Source organism: Scyliorhinus canicula, chromosome 3 (assembly GCF_902713615.1).
Source record: "Scyliorhinus canicula chromosome 3, sScyCan1.1, whole genome shotgun sequence".
NCBI lineage: Eukaryota > Metazoa > Chordata > Chondrichthyes > Carcharhiniformes > Scyliorhinidae > Scyliorhinus > Scyliorhinus canicula.
The window spans coordinates 74,494,368-74,511,672 of record NC_052148.1 but is presented as its reverse complement, the minus strand read 5'-3'; the positions used below and the strand labels follow the sequence as shown (position 1 = coordinate 74,511,672).

Sequence of the window (17,305 nt, the reverse complement as noted above, 5' to 3'; positions counted from 1 at the left end):
ACCTCTCTCCCTACTGCACCTCTCTCCCTACTGCACCTCTCTCCCTACTGCACCTCTCTTCCTACTGCACCTCTCTCCCTACTACACCTCTCTCCCTACTGCACTTCTCTCCCTAATTCATCTCTCTCCCTACTGCACCTCTGTCCCTACTGCACCTCTCTCCCTACTGCACCTCCCTCCCTACTACACCTCCCTCCCTACTACACATCTTTCCCTACTGCACCTCTCTCCCTACTGCACCTATCTCCCTACTGCACATCGCTCCCTGCTGCACATCTCTCCCTACTACACATCTCTCCCTACTGCACATCTCTCCCTACTACACATCTCTCCCTACTCCACCTCTTTCCCTACTGCACCTCTCTCCCTACTGCACGTCTCTTCCTACTACACCTCTCTCTCTACTACACCTCTCTCTCTACTACACCTCTCTCCCTGCTGCACCTCACTCCATACTGCACCTCTCGCCCTACTACACCTCTCTCCCTATTACACCTCTCTCCCTACTGCACCTCTCTCCCTATTACACCTCTCTCCCTACTGAACCTCGCTCTCAACTACACCTCTCTCCCTACTGCACCTCTCTCCCTACTGCACCTCTCTCCCTACTGCACCTCTCTCCCTACTGCACCTCTCTCCCTACTACACCTCTCTCCCTACTACACCTCTCTCCCTACTACACCTCTCTCCCTACTACACCTCTCTCCCTACTACACCTCTCTCCCTACTACACCTCTCTCCCTACTACACCTCTCTCCCTACTGCATCTCTCTTCCTACTGCACCTCTCTCCCTACTGCACCTCTCTCCCTACTGCACCTCTCACCCTACTACACCTCTCTCCCTACTGCACCTCTCTCCCTACTACACCTCTCTCTCTACTACACCTCTCTCCCTACTGCACCTCTCTCCCTACTGCACCTCTCTCCCTACTGCACCTCTCTCCCTACTACACCTCTCTCCCTAATACACCTCTCTCCCTACTGCACCTCTCTCCCTACTGCACCTCTCTCCCTACTACACCTCTCTCCCTAATACACCTCTCTCCCTACTGCACCTCTCTCCCTACTGCACGTCTCTCCCTGCTACACATCTCTCCCTACTGCACCTCTCTCCCTAATTCATCTCTCTCCCTACTGCACCTCTGTCCCTACTACACCTCTCTCTCTACTGCACCTCTCTCCCTGCTGCACCTCTCTCCCTACTACACCTAGCTCCCTACTGCACATCTCTCCCTACTGCACCTCTCTCCCTACTGCACCTCCCTCCCTACTACATCTCCCTCCCTACTACACATCTTTCCCTACTGCACCTCTCTCCCTACTGCACCTATCTCCCTACTACACCTCTCTCCCTACTACACATCTTTCCCTACTGCACCTCTCTCCCTACTGCACCTATCTCCCTACTGCACATCGCTCCCTGCTGCACCTCTCTCCCTACTGCACCTCTCTCCCTACTGCACCTCTCTCCCTATTGCACCTCGCTCCCTGCTGCACCTCTCTCCCTACTACACATCTCTCCCTACTGCAAATCTCTCTCTACTGCACCTCTCTCTCTACTGCACCTCTCTCCCTACTGCACCTCTCTCCCTACTGCACCTCTCTCCCTACTGCACCTCCCTCCCTACTACACATCTCTCCCTAATGCACCTCTCTCCCTACTACACCTCTCTCCCTACTGCACCTCCCTCCCTACTACACATCTCTCCCTAATGCACCTCTCTCCCTACTACACCTCTCTCCCTACTGCACCTCTCTCCCTACTGCGCCTCTCTCCCTACTACACCTCTCTCTCTACTGCACCTCTCTCCCTACTGCACCTCTCTCCCTACTACACCTCACTCCATACTGCACCTCACTCCATACTGCACCTCACTCCCTACTGCACCTCTCTTCCTACTGCACCTCTCTTCCTACTGCACCTCTCTCCCTACACCTCTCTCCCTACTGCACTTCTCTCCCTAATTCATCTCTCTCCCTACTGCACCTCTCTCCCTACTGCACCTCTCTCCCTACTGCACCTCTCTCCCTACTGCACCTCTCTCCCTACTGCACCTCTCTTCCTACTGCACCTCTCTTCCTACTGCACCTCTCTTCCTACTGCACCTCTCTCCCTACTACACCTCTCTCCCTACTGCACTTCTCTCCCTAATTCATCTCTCTCCCTACTGCACCTCTGTCCCTACTGCACCTCTCTCCCTACTGCACCTCCCTCCCTACTACACATCTTTCCCTACTGCACCTCTCTCCCTACTGCACCTATCTCCCTACTGCACATCGCTCCCTGCTGCACATCTCTCCCTACTACACATCTCTCCCTACTGCACATCTCTCCCTACTACACATCTCTCCCTACTCCACCTCTTTCCCTACTGCACCTCTCTCCCTACTGCACCTCTCTCCCTACTGCACCTCACTCCATACTGCACCTCACTCCCTACTACACCTCTCTCCCTACTGCTCCTCTCTCCCTACTGCACCTCTCTCCCGACTGCACCCCTCTCCCTACTACACCTCTCTCCCTACTACACCTCTCTCCCTACTGCACTTCTCTCCCTAATTCATCTCTCTCCCTACTGCACCTCTCTCCCTACTGCACCTCTCTCCCTACTACACTTCTCTCACTAATTCATCTCTCTCCCGACTACACCTCTCTCCCGACTACACCTCTCTCCCTACTGCACCTCTCTCCCTACTGCACATCGCTCCCTGCTGCACCTCTCTCCCTACTACACCTCTCTCCCTACTGCACATCGCTCCCTGCTGCACCTCTCTCCCTACTACACCTCTCTCCCTACTACACCTCTCTCCCTACTGCGCCTCCCTCCCTACTGCGCCTCCCTCCCTACTCCACCTCTTTCCCTACTGCACCTCTCTCCCTACTGCACCTCTCTCTCTACTACACCTCTCTCCCTACTGCTCCTCTCTCCCTACTGCACCTCTCTCCCTACTACACCTCTCTCCCTACTACACCTCTCTCCCTACTGCACCTCTCTCCCTACTGCACCTCTCTCCCTATTACACCCCTCTCCCTACTGCACCTCACTCCATACTGCACCTCTTTCCCTACTACACCTCTCTCCCTACTGCACCTCTCTCCCTACTACAGCTCTCTCCCTACTGCACCTCTCTCCCTACTGCACCTCTCTCCCCTACTGCACCTCTCTCCCTACTGCACCTCACTCCCTACTGCACCTCACTCCATTCTGCACCTCACTCCCTACTGCACCTCTCTCCCTACTACACATCTCTCCCTACTGCACATCTCTCCCTACTGCACCTCTCTCCCTACTGCACCTCTCTCCCTACTGCACCTCTCTCCCTAATGCACCTCTCTCCCTACTACACTTCTCTCCCTACTGCACCTCTCTCCCTACTACACCTCTCTCCCTAGGGCACCTCTCTCCCTACTGCACCTCTCTCCCTACTACACCTCACTCCATTCTGCACCTCTCTCCCTACTGCACCTCTCTCCCTACTACACCTCACTCCATTCTGCACCTCTCTCCCTACTGCAGCTCTCTCCCTACTACACCTCACTCCATTCTGCACCTCTCTCCCTACTATACCTCTCTCCCTAATTCACCTCTCTCCCTACTACACCTCTCTCCATACTGCACCTCTCTCCCTACTACACCTCTCTCCCTAATACACCTCTCTCCCTACTGCGCCTCTCTCCCTAATACACCTCTCTCCCTACTACACCTCTCTCCCTAATACACCTCTCAACCTAGTTTTCTTTTTTTAAGATGTACTTTAAAACCATTTGGACCAAGCTTTTGGTCATCTGCCTTGACATTTCCTTATGTAGCTCAGTGTCACATTATAACACTTTTGTGCAATGCTTTGGGATGTTAATTACACTGATGACACTGTAGAAACCTTAGCTGTTGTTACTGTAATGCTATGGCTGTTGGGACTCTCTGTTCCCGCCGGTGGCCCAGGTGTCCCGGCAGTGTGGGGGGTGGCTTCAATTGGAAATCCCAAGGACAAGCGGCAGGAAGAGTGTATCCTGCCTCCACCAAACGGTGCGCCGCAGAGAAACACACGGCTGGGGGACCGGAGAATCCGGCTTGTGGAGCTTTGATTTTGCTATTTGTATATTTTATTAAATCTCAATAGCTTTTCCTTGCAATGTATCTTAATATTTTGCCATGTTTCTTCAAACCTCTTGTCCTCCTGTGAAGCAGCTCCCCCCACCAAGAGGCCGGCTGGAATTTGTTCCTGGCCCTCTGCCCATCCTGGTCTTTGGCCAACTCTAAGTAGGTAGAGGAAGTAGGTTCAGGTGACTGGCCCTGGAATTCTATCTCCATTCTTGTGGAGAAAGCAAGCTCTCCCTCTATTTTCTAGCTGCCACATCTTTTCTCAAACTCCCATTTCTTTTCTTTCTCATTCTATACTCCTCCTTTTTGTTCCACTCCCCAGCTTCCCGTAGAAAGGGGGTTCTCCCATTCAGCGGCAGAGTGTCCACGCCGTCGGAAACGCCGTCCTGTTTCACGATGGCGTGAACGGGCCGCTGGAAGTACCGATTCTGGCCCCTACAGGGGGCCAGCACGGCGCTGGAGCGGTTCACGTCGCTCCAGCCTCCCATCCCAGCGCGAACTGTGTGCCGCGGGATCCGGGCATGCGCAGTAGCGCCGGCGTCAATGATGACATGCACAGTGGCGCCGGCGCCAGCACACGCATGCGCGGTGACCTCCCTCAACACGCCGGCCCTGACGCAACATGGCGCGGTAGTTCAGGTGCCGGCGCGTAGGAAAATAAGCCCGGGGAGCGAGAGACCGACCCGCCGATCGGTGGGCCCTGATCGCGGGTCGGCCTCCATCAGACGCCCCCCCTCCCCCGGGTCGGAGCCCCACTCCCCCCCCCCCCCCCCCCCCCCCCCCCCCCCCCACAGGCCGCCCCCCCAACCCTGCGCGCAGAGTTCCCGCCGGCTGCGACCAGGTGTGGACGGCACCGATGGGACTCTGCCATTTTAGAGCAGCTGCTCGGCCCATACTGGCTGGAGAATCGGCGGCCCGGCTGCGTAGAGCGGCCAGCGACCGGCACCATGCCAAATACGCCAGCGCCAATGGCCACGGAGAATCGCGTGCCGGCGTCGGGGCTGCATTGCCCGGTTGCGGGGATTCTCCGGCCCGGCCCCAGGCTGGGAGAATCCCGATTTTACCCTCTATTTTGGGCCAAGGCAGAAGAACAGGAGTTCCGAGTATACAGCCATGTTTAAATCTCAGGAGATATGTTTTCCCATTCAGCACTTGCCACACCTGCCTATGAATCTGTCAAGGATAGTGTACATAATGTTCAGATGGATGATGTTAGCATACCTGACTGATGTCTCTAACCTGAATACATTTTCTAGCCCTATTGCATGTTTATTTTACACAATTTTACACAAAGTCATTTATTTTTTAAAGTGTAATAGCGGTGGCTTTCTTTAAAACTGGATTTTAGTTTCTTTACCAATTGAGAAAGTGCATTTGATATGAGAAACCTAAAAACACTTGAACAGGAATTAAAGGCAAATTACTGCGAATGCCGGAGTCTGCCACAAAAGAGTCATCCATTCCCTCCCCCACAGGTGCTTCAGACCTGTTGAGATTGTCCAGTATTTTCTGTTTTTGTTGTTGAACATGAATTAATTTGGGGGAGGCCCGGTTGCGCAGTGGTTAGCGCTGCTGCCTCACGGCGCCGAGGACCCGGGTTTGATCCCGGCTCCGGGTCACTGTGTGGAATTTGCACATTCTCCCCATGTTTACATGGGTCTCACCCCCACAACTTAAAGATGGGCAGGGTAGGTGGATTGGCCACACTAAATTGCCTCTTAATTTACTCAAAATTTATTTGTAAAAAGAAGATGAATTAATAAGGAGTGACAGGTCAGTAATCATTTAAAAGTGCTTATGAAGCCGAAGTAAGTACCTAACTTATGTTGCTTTGACTCCATTTTTAGGTGCTGCTGTACACATTCCTGGTTTTGACATAAACACATTGTTACCGCGTCAGCTGTACCGCTTTTTCCGCTATAATGGATCTTTGACAACGCCACCCTGCTTTCAGACTGTAACCTGGACTGTATTCAATGAGACTGTCTGGATTTCCCAAGCACAGGTGCGTCTTTCCAAGAGCCGGTGCAGACTCGATGGGCTGAATGGCCTCCTTCTGCACTGTAAATTCTATGTATAAATTCTATGTATGTATACAACTAATAGGCAATTTGGAGGTAAGATTGTTTATAGTGAAATAGCACAAAAGTCGAGTGTTGTCGATCTGTGCCTTTTGTTTTCAGGCAGTGCTGAATGGAAAAGTATGTGTAACACATGCATTTAGCAGCCGAGTTATCTGCCATGAACTCCTGCCTTGTGCTAAAAAACACAGTAGTACGATTATAAATTGAGAATAATGCAACAAACTGAGGGGCCGAATGGCTTACCCCTGCTCCTATTGTTTCAACATCTCCTGCTTTCTTGTTCTTTGTTATTTATATATTCTATACAGCATTATTTTAAACAACTTAGCAACGACATTAATTAACTTTAATACAATATTACTTATTACTATAATAAAATAGTCACAGTGCAGATCAAATGAATCAACTGCAATTACAGAATAAACTTAGACTTCAAGGGCTGAATTTAATGTTCCCCCAGTGTCGGGTTTGAAGGCGGAGGGGTGGGGAAATATGTAAACTTCAGAGGGCAACCATGCCCGTTGCTTATCTGGGCGCCCCTGCCCCCCACATGTATATCAGTACTGGGGGGCCATTGGCATTAGCCACTGCCAGTGGATCAATTGAAGCCTTAAATGGGCAATCGTGCTAGTGCCAGTATTTAACTGTCATTGAGAGAGGCCCACACACAAAGCGGCCAGCCTACATAGCATGGACTGGTGGTTGGCAGGCAGGAGGCCCTACTTATTGGTTCCACCCCTCCCCACCCCTCCCAAGTTGTAGCCCCCCCCCAGGTTGCCCTTCCCCTTCTCGAAAACCTGCCCGGCACCCACCCATCCAAACCCCGCACCAAACCCCAACATCCACCCTCATAATACTTACAAAGTTCTGATAAATTGGAGTTCACCTCCTCGTTGCCTGAGTGCAGTACTGGTAGTGGCCACTGCTCCCGCTGGTGCACCCCATATAATTCAGTCCCAGGATTTCAACATTTCAACTCCCCGGCCAGAATCTTCCATCCTCTTTCGCGGCTGGGATTTTCTGATGTTACTGAAAGTAAATGGAGTTTTGGCTGGAACGCCAAAATTTCCGATCCTGTCCGCATCAGATTCGAGAGGACGAGACCAAAAGACCTCAGCCACCCCAGTGAGAGTGTCCATACAGCTTCAGTTGTGCTAAACTGTTGGCAGCTTTATGCTGTGGACCAATCATCACTAGAAGGTGGGTAGCATGGATGGCCGTATCACCTGTACCCCGGCCTAAAGTTCAGTTGACACCTCGCCAAACAATTGTATAGTTGACCCACAGCAATGTTACGCTGGAGCAGCCTTACTTGGGTTTGAATGGGAATTCCACACACATCATGGAGGAAATCCTGCTCAGGAGGCCAGCAAACCAATCTGATTTGCTGGAAGCTCTGCAGCGCAAATTGTATCAGAAAAGAGTAGTGGCCACTGCTGGGACTACAAACAGTCCCAAAGAAAAATAGATGTTTTCAAGACTTTAGGTAAATTCAGGGATCTTGGGAGGGCCTGGTTGGGAAACCCCAGGGAGGTGGCGGGAGGGGGAATGGGTTTAGAGAAGCTGGGGTGACGTGGTGGTCAGGGAGGAATAGAGGGGGAGTACAATTAGTGTGATGCCCCTGATGGGCGCAGATGAACAGTGAAGAGGAGGCAAAGCTGAAAGGAGGAATCATTCCACTGCTGTTTGTGTGAGGTTCATCAATAATCATTTTTTTTATTATTCATTAAGGGGATGTGGTTGTCGCTGGTTAGGCCAGCATTCATTGCCCATCCCTAGTTGTCCTTGAGAAGATGGTGTGAGCTGTCTTCTTGACCTGCTGCAGACGCTGAGTTGTGGGTACACCTACAGTGCTGTTAGGGAGGGAATCCCAGGATTTTGTGCCAGTAGAACAGTTACTGCACTGAAGGGAGCCATTTGGCCTGATATGTCTGTGTCCACTCATAGGCTCCGCCTATTCCTCAAACACTGCTGGAAAGGCACTTATCTTTTCCTCATTTTCATTGACCACCAGCTGCCTAATTTCCTGATGGCAGGAAACCTCAGTTGGCCAGGATTAAACCTGTAAGGCAGGTGAAAAATGAGGCTGTCCACCAGCTGTACTGCCTTTGTTAAACCCAGAAGTGGTTGTGCACAGGTTGAGTTTGAGATGTTTAATTATTATTGCCTGTCACCTGATCCCAACTCAGCTGTTTTGGAGGTTAGGATTATCCCCATGATCTGATAATGTAGTCACAGGCTCAGTTTTACAAATCTGACTCCTTTCAGACAACGATGTTGGATATTTTTTATGGGTGTTGCTGGCTGGGCCAGCATTTATTGCCCATCCCTAACTGTCCTTGGGTTGAGTGGCTTACTCAGCCGTTTCAGAGGGCAGCTATGAGTCAACCACATTGCTGTGGATCTGGAGTCACATGTAGGCCAGACTGAGTAAGGATGGCACATTTCCTTCCCGAAAGGATATTAAACTGTTGAGCAAAAATCCATATGATAATTATAATAATTTATTGTTTCTACGCATGGGCGTGATTCTCTGACTTTGTTGTGTTCTCGCTCGAGCAAGACGAGGTCAGTGAATAGCGGTAAAAGAGAGTCATGGTGGGCGCCAAACAGTTTACAATGCAACCGGCCTGCTCCCGTAGGCGAAATCGGGATCCCGCCATAGTGTGGCGAGAAACCAATTATCACCACTTAAGTCCTATTTCCATACAATTAACGGGAGCCACCCCACATCCGATGGCATCCCATGATTCAGCAGCCTCCCCAAGAAGTGGTCACGCTGGCGCAGATTTGAAATGAATGAATGAAAATGAAAATGGCTTATTGTCACGAGTAGGCTTCAGTGAAGTTACAGTGAAAAGGCCCTAGTCGCCACATTCCGGCGCCTGTTCGGGGAGGCTGGTAAGGGAATTTGTACCATCTTTGAAAACCTTGAACCTGGCGATTGGACTGCTGCGGAGAGCCAAGAAGAAGAGTAGCCATCTTCGCTCACTGGCAATGAGCCCAGGGGTACTGGGCACGCTGCCCCTGTGCTCTTGGGATGGGGGTTGGGGGGGGTGGTTGCAGACATGCACAGTCCACCATGCCAACCCCTGGACCATTTGTTCCCATACCAGGGATAACCCTGGCCCTATCTGTCTTCCCCACCAATCCTCATAACTCCCACTGCCGCGGAGGCCACTGGCCTTGCGGCTGAGGGCGATTGCTCATAGGGAATCAGCAATCATGGTAAGTGAGCACTTTGCGCGCCCAAAGTGGCTCCCCCTGAGTGGGCAGTCCATGTAGCATGTGGGAGTTATTGCCTAGTATGCCAAACGCACCTTGATGCACGGACACTGAGGGAGGCAGCACCACAGGTGCAGCAGCCAATCTTCAAACACCCATTTGGGATGGGCCCCTGCCCCGGGCACATGTCCGCGGGTGGGTGTGCGTGGGCAGGGAGTGTTGGGTGGGTTGGGGGGGGGGGGGGGGGGGGGGGGGGGGGGGGGGTTGCAAGTTTGGGGACATGGGGACATGGCATAGTGGAACAAATAGCCAGAGGCGGCATACTCGTTGTGTTGAGGGTATTTGAATGTTCTTTATCCAAGTGTGCATCAGTGCCCCACTATCCTGAAGGTGCTGCCCACTATCCCCAACCTCCTTTCTTCGACCCCTCAAACCCCCTCAAAGCCCCATCCCCCCAACGCACACGCACACTCACTCCTCAGGTTCCTCCCCCCCCCCCCCCCCCCCCCCCCCCCCGGCCCTCAGTGATCCTCAATGTTTTTTGGCCTTTCTAGCTCTACCGCTACGACTAGATTACTAGATTTGTCCCCGGGATGAACTTGAGAGGTGGAGGCAACCTGTTGCTTACCATGTCCTGTAGCCATTTACACCCCTGGTGGGTGTCCTCTGGGGCCAGAGGGCCCTGGTAAACTTGACAGCGGCACATGTACAGCTGTGCCATCCTGTTCTGGGTGCTGGCTACAAGACGTGACCTCATCAAAGTGGTGGAACTCGGGGGAGCTGGTGCCCACCGTCACCAGTCCATAGGATGAGTCCAGGTTGCCACCCTGCACCTCCTCCTCCTGGTAGGTGCCCAAAGTGCCTTGGGGTTCACCTCAGGATGGAGGGGCAGCTTGATTGAGCCCCAGCTGCCCCTCCATCATCTGACTCTGCCAGCCCTGGTGGCTCCCCATTGTCTGCATCATGGTGTCCACGCCCACGGCGATGCTCCTCCGTGATTGGGCCATGTTCTTCAGTGACTTGGCGATGCCCATCTGCAACTGGGACAAACTCCCCAGCACCTCGGTCATTCCCATCTGAGAGCAGGACATGTCCTGCAGCACCTCATCAAGGTCAGCTTGCTACTGGGTTACGTGCCCCATCGAGTCAGACTGAGGCCTTCAGCCATAGCTATCACCGTCTGCGCCATGCCTTGGACACCTTCACTCATGGTGCCAACGTTCTGCACCAGGCTCCCACTGCAGTTGCCAGTGTTAGCCTCGGTGCCACACGTTGCCGGTGACATCTCCTGCACCCGTAGTCTTTGGGACTCCACCAAGCAGCTATGGACCTGCTGGAGTGTCGCTGACATCTCCTTCTGAATGTCCCGGCCACTCCCTAATGTCTCCATCAGGTCTGGATACACCTGTTTCAGAGGCTCAGCATCCGACTGGGTCCCAACTGGGATCTGGGATCCAGCATCCCTCCGATTGCTGATTCGCCTGGGGCTTACTGCCTCTACCTGATGTGCGTCAGCGACTGTGTGGTGCTCACCAGATTGTGCCCCAGAAGCCTGACCACTAACGTTGTCCACCGAGGTGTGTGTATCTGCGTTGGTGGAGGGTGGGGACGACAGCTGTGACGTGTCGATTGTGGAATCCTCGGAGCTCTCCTCTAACGTGGTATCATGGGAGGTGGGGAAGGGGGTGCTATCTTGGCTGGGTCGGCGCCATCGGCAGGAGAGTGGACATGTGGTCAGTGGGAGGCATGGGTCAGTCTGTATGGCATTAACAACTCACCTTTGACAGGTCCTCCTGGTGGGGCCCAGAGGTGTGCGCCCACCTCCACATTATTTTTTTAAAATAAATTTAGTGTACCCAATTATTTATTTTTTTTGAATTAAGGGCCAATATAGCATGGCTGATCCATCTAACCTGCACATCTTTGGGTTGTGGGGGTGAAACCCACGCAGACGTGGGGAGAATGTGCAAACTCCACACGGACAGTGAACCAGGGCCGGGATTCAAATCCGGGACCTCAGCGCCACAATCCCAGTGCTAACAACAGCGCCACATGCCGCCCAAACACCTCCACATTGTTGACCGCTTTGTCCTTGGCCACCCCCAGGGTTCGTTCCTCGAAGGTCATGAGGATTCTATGTCCAACACCCCTCCGCCAGTCTGGGCCGTCTCCCGATGATTGTGGGAGAGCTACACCTGTGGGACACAGAGAGGGCTTCATTGGCCACACGCTTGGTTCACAGTGGCGGTGGGGGGGGTGGCATAGTGTGAAGGGTGGGTTGGAGGGTCAGATGGAGGGTTGGAGGGTGGTGGGCTGGTCGCGTTGGGGGCTGCAAAGGTTCTGGGGGGGGGGGTGCGGGGTTGGTGTCAACTCACCCGTGATGCCCGGTGTAGGCCGTTGACATTCTTACGGCGCTGGAGGCCAGTGCTCCTGGTCTCACTTCCTGAGTTGGCCGAGACTGATACTCCGTCCCAGGCATCCCTGTGGCTCACCCTCTGGTATGCTCAGAGGAACAGGCCATCCCTGCTGGCCTCCATCGCATTCAGGACCCCCCAGGCCTGCACCCCCGAATCATGGACCCGGTCTTCCCAGTGCCAGGCTGCAAGCTGACTGGGGTTGGCTGTACAAGTGCTGTTTAACATAGAAACGTAGAGAATAGGAGCAGGAGTAGGCCATTTGGACCTTTCAGCTGGCACCACCATTCAATATGATCATGGCTGATCATGCAAATTCAGTATTCCACTCCCGCTTTCTCTCCATACCCCTTGATCCCTTTAGCCGCAAGGGCCAAGTCCTGCTCCCTCTTGAATATATCTAACAAATTAGCCCCTATAGCTTTCTGTGGTGGAGAATTCCAGAACTTCACAACTCTCTGAGAGAAGTTCTTCCTCATCTCAGTGATGAAAAGCTTGCTCCTTAGTGGGAAGCACGGTAGCATAGAGTTAGTACAGTTACTTCACAGCTCCAGGGTCCCAAGTTCAATTCCCGGCTTGGGTCATGTCTGTGCGGAGTCTGCACATTCTCCCCGTGTCTGCCTGGGTTTCCTCTGGGTGCTTCGGTTTCCTCCCACAGTCAAGCAATGTGCAGGTTAGGTGGATTGGCCATGATAAATTGCCCTTAGTGTCTTAAAAGGTTAGATGGGGTTACTGGGATAGGGGGGAGTTGTGGGGATAGGGGTAAGGTATGGGCTTAGGTAGGGTGCTCTTTCCAAGAGCCGGTGTAGACTCAATGGGCCGAATGGCCTCCTTCTGCACTGTAAATTCTATGATCGATGATCTATTCTTAGACTGTGGCCCCAAGTTCTGGATGTCCCCAACATCGGGAACATTCTTCCCGCATCGAGCCTATCCAGTCCCATCAGGATTTTAAATGTTTCTGTGAGATTACCTCTCATTCTTCTAAGTGAGTACAATCCCAGTTGTTCCAGTATTTCTTCACATGTCAGTCCTGCCATCCTGGGAAATAGTCTGGGGAACCTTCAATGGACATCCTCAATAGCAAGAAGGTCTAGGAAACCAAAACTGCACACAATACTCAAGGTGTGGCCTCACCAAGGCCCTGTGTAACTGCAGCAAGACATCCCTACTCCTATACTCAAATCCTCTTGCTATGAAGGCCAGCATGCCACTAGCTTTCCTCACCGCCTGCTGTACCTGCATGCCGACCTTCAGCGATTGTTCCACCATGACTCTTTGCATTTTTCCTTTTCTTAAACTGCCACCATTCAGATAATAATCTGCCTTCCTGTTTTTGCCACCAAAATGGATAACCTCACATTTACCCACATTATATTGCATTTTCTAAGTATTTGCCCACTTAGCCAGCCTATCCAAGTCACCCTGCTGCCTCTTTGCATTCCCCTCACAGCACACACTGGCCCCCAGCTTCATGTCGTCTGCAAATTTGGAGATATTGCATGCAACTGCTTCATCCAAATCATTAATTATATTGTGAAAAGCTAGGGTTCCAGCACTGAACCCTGCGGGACCCCACTAGTCACTGCCGGCCACTCTGAAAAGGACCCGTTTATTCCCATTCTCTGTTTCCTGTCTGCCAACCAGTTCTCTGTCCACGTCAATACATTACCCCCAATACCATGAGCTTAAATTTTGCTCACTAATCTCTTGTGTGGGACCTTGTCAAAAGCCTTTTGAAAGCCCAGATACACAACATCCACAACATTCACCCTTGTCCACACTATTGGTCACCAGCCTCAAAAGATTCCCGAAGATTTGCCAAGAATGATTTCCCTTCAGTGAATTCATGCTGACTTGGACCCCCGCTTTCCAAATGCTCAGTTATTTCATCCTTAATAATTGACTCCAGCATTTTCCCCACCATTGATGTCAGGGTAACCCTTTTCTCTCTCCCTCCTTATTTTAAAAGTGGGGTTACACTAGCTACCCTCCAATCCATTGGAACCCTTCCAGAGTCTATAGAATAATGTTGGAAAATTATCACTAATATGTCCACTACTCCTAGGGCCACTTCCTTAAGTACTCTGGGATGCAGAGCACCAGGCCCTGGGGACCTATCGGGTTTTAATCCCATCAATTTCCCCAATACAATTTCCTGACTAATAAGGATTTCCTTCTGTTCCTGCATCATGCCAGACCTTGTCCCCTAGTATTTCCAGAAGGTTATTTGTGTCCTCCTCAGTGAGGACAGATCCAAAGTATTTGTTCAACTGGTCTGCCATCTCTTTGTTGTCCATTATGAATTTACCTGATTCTAACTTTAAGTGCTGCCTGACCTTGTTAGCGGGGGGCTGGCGAGCATGGTGCCGGTGAATCAGCTGGCGTGCCCTCATTTGCGGTGTGAAGCCTCGTTAAGTGAACCAATTAACGTTGAATAGCGTTCCCGGCCTCACTGGGCCGAACACCTGGAAGCTCGCGGCAGTTCCCACTCGCTACCACTCTTCGGAACTTTTCCGAACAATCTTGCTCATAGGTTTCAACTGAATATTCTGTCAATTTATCTGAGAATGGTTACTGAAGATGTATCCTGTCCTTTTTTCAGCTGAGAAAACTGGAGGTCAGTTTAAAGACAGGCCGTGGCACGTTGGATACTAATTTTAGGCATATTCAGCCGCTCAACAGAAGGACTGTGTTTGCTTCATTTTCATCATTAACATCATCCCGGAGAATAGGTAAATGAGCAACTAGCCAATGATTACACCTTTTCGCTCTTCACTCTTTCTGTTTGCATTTCAGTGCTGATCATTCCCGGATCAAATGAGATTCGCTCACCAGTTTCTGGGAGGAAGAAGCACCTAAAAATACTAGATATGGAAATTAGGTGATAAAGAATTATTAAGAATTTCCTCCCAGCTGCCATTCTGCATTTATCTCTGGTTGTGATCCTCTGGCCGCACTGTGCCCGAAAAGACTATCGTGGCCAGTGAAAGTTGGGAGACCCCGCTCCCAGAGTCTACCCTGCTCACAATGCCTCGCAAGATTCAACGCAGTTCTGCAAGACTTTGCAAGGTGAATCCCACCCACAGTGGGCAGGGTCATGTTTTAGCAAATCTGCATATTAGGGCGAGGCAGTAAGCCTTACCCTAATGTGCAGATTCCCAAGGTTTGGGATTCAATCCCTTCATCTTGGGGAACTTGGCCAGTGCCGTTTTGCACTGGTTCCCACAAATGAGAACCAGACGGAATGACACTCGTGAGGGGTCTCCAAAGGGCTCTGAGGACCCCAGCTGTATGCTCTTTGGGCAGGGTGGTGCCCTGGCACTGCCAGAATGCCAAGTTGGCACTTTTTGTGTGCGTGTGATCAGGCCAGGGTTGCCCAGTGTTGGGGGCTGTGTGTGGGTGGGGGGCTGGGGACCTTCCCTGTTGCGTTCAGGCTGGGGAGAGGTCAGGGATTGTTTTCGGGGCCTGGGAGATGGAGGTCACCATTTAAAAACAGCATCCCGATCTCTGGCTACAATGGGGAGTTCCGGCAAGTAGAGCTCCCCATTGTAAAAAATGGGGCTATGTGCAGGCCCCTTTTTCAAAGCAAGCCGCGTTGAATAGCCATGTGTTTCTCGGCACTGCGGTGCTAGGATATACGCGGCTAAATGTGCTCACTCGGGGACTTTGTTTCCTTTTAGGGAGATTCCGCCCTCTGACTCACCGAGGGAAATTTTATGAATATGCTAATTTGGGAATTATCTCACATTTCAAGAGTTTGAAGAAATGAAAAGCACATTGGCCGCGATTTAACTGAATGGGAACAAAGTCCCATATCGAGCACGTTTAGCCGCATGTTTCCTGGCACTCGCAGCACCGAGAAACACAAGGCTATAAAACGTGACTCTCATTTGATAAGGGGCCTCAAAGGGGAACTTGTGGCCGAGAAGAGATCGGGACACCATTTTTAAACTCCCTTCTGTGTGTGGGAGTGGTCGGATGTAGGGAGGTTTCCCCAGTGCTTGTGGAGGGTGGGGGGCAAGTGGGGAAAGGGTGAGGGGTCTGTGGGGTGGAGGGAAGTTCCCCAGTGCTTGAGTGTGGCGGGGAGGGGGTGGCGTTTGCCCCCGCACTGCCAGAGGCATGTCCTCTGGGGAGCCCCATCCTGACAGACCCCACCCTGACAGTGTGACAGCGGAATCCACACCCCCAGATTCTCCGGGCACTCAGTGCCAGAGAATCTGGAGAGAAAACTCAGTTGTGCAGCTGGACAACTACTTTTCTAACCCCAGCCAAAATTCCGCCCTGTGAGTTTGCCACAGGAACACACGCGTTGTCAGATTTTATAATGCTGACTGAAAGCTTGATAAAATCCTGCATTTATTTTTAGGAGGGTGATTTGATTTTGAATTGCTTGCAAACCTCTTAAAATGTCTCAAAAATTTGTTGCAATTCTTCTATGCAATCTTCCAAATTCTGCTTTTAATACTTTGTTGCACCCGGCGCTATAAATATATGGTCAAATATATTAAACATATATTATTAAACAAATGATATCAAAAATCGAGGAGAAAATTTCATATCGGGTGACCAATGATTGCAAATATTTTAAAAAGCATTTGATGTTCTAATAGCTATCTTGCTGAAATATTTATTTATTATTTCAGTTTCATAATTCTTCTCATTAATTCAAAGAAAGAAAGAAAAATATTATTAACTTTACCGGATAGGATCCATCTATCAATTTAAAAAAGAATTGTTTTCTAAAATGGGGGTGGCATGGTAGCACAGTGGGTAGCACTGCTGCTTGACAATGCCAGGGTCCCAGGTTCAATTCCTGGCTGGGTCACTGTCTGTATGCAGTCTGCACGTTCTCCCCATGTCTGTGTGGGTTTCCCCCCACAAGTCTCGAAAGACGTACTGTTAGGTAATTTGGACACTTTGAATTCTCCCTCTGTGTACCCGGAATGTGGCGACTACAGGATTTTCACAGTAACTTCATTGCAATGTTAATGTAAGCCTACTTTGTGACAATAAAGATTATTAAAAAACAGAAAGCAGATGTAGAGATCCATATCAATGAGTGGTGCGTTTTCAAGGTGAATAACTCATTATAAACCATAGCATAAAACTGTAACAGTGAGTCATCCTTGTATAATTATAAAGGTGGTAAATAAAGAGGGCATGGAATAGACGACTCTGAAATATTAAAACTATCACCTGGTGGTGAGCGACAAATATAACAGCTGGAAAAGGGGTTGGAACATCTCAAGGAGACTCACCAATCATTTATTTTCCACTCTTCCCTTGCTCAACACATTCTCCTGCTCAAGTATCCCGTATAGAATGGTGAGCAGTGAGTACTCTCTTGTCATGTCCTGATCACTTGGTTCAATATGTATTTTGAACCCGACACATGGGGGCCAGCACTGCGCCTGGTCGAGTATGCTTCAGCATTCAATATTACTGCTAGAGACTAGGCAGATTCATGTTTAATGG

At 51.0% G+C, this 17,305-nt stretch overlaps 1 protein-coding gene across 2 annotated transcripts in view; it reads left to right on the top strand.

The window, feature by feature from the left end:
* Positions 1–17,305, top strand: part of ca9 (carbonic anhydrase IX) — a 191,918-nt gene that overhangs the window by 125,243 nt on the left and 49,370 nt on the right. For both annotated transcript variants that reach the window (XR_005459945.1, XM_038790747.1), the window contains exons 7-8: positions 5,952–6,109; positions 14,433–14,562. Coding sequence is in view for 1 of the 2 variants with exons in the window: in XM_038790747.1 (XP_038646675.1) it covers positions 5,952–6,109; positions 14,433–14,562 (288 nt within the window). In the remaining variant the exon portion in view is untranslated. The remainder of the gene's footprint in view (positions 1–5,951; positions 6,110–14,432; positions 14,563–17,305) is intronic.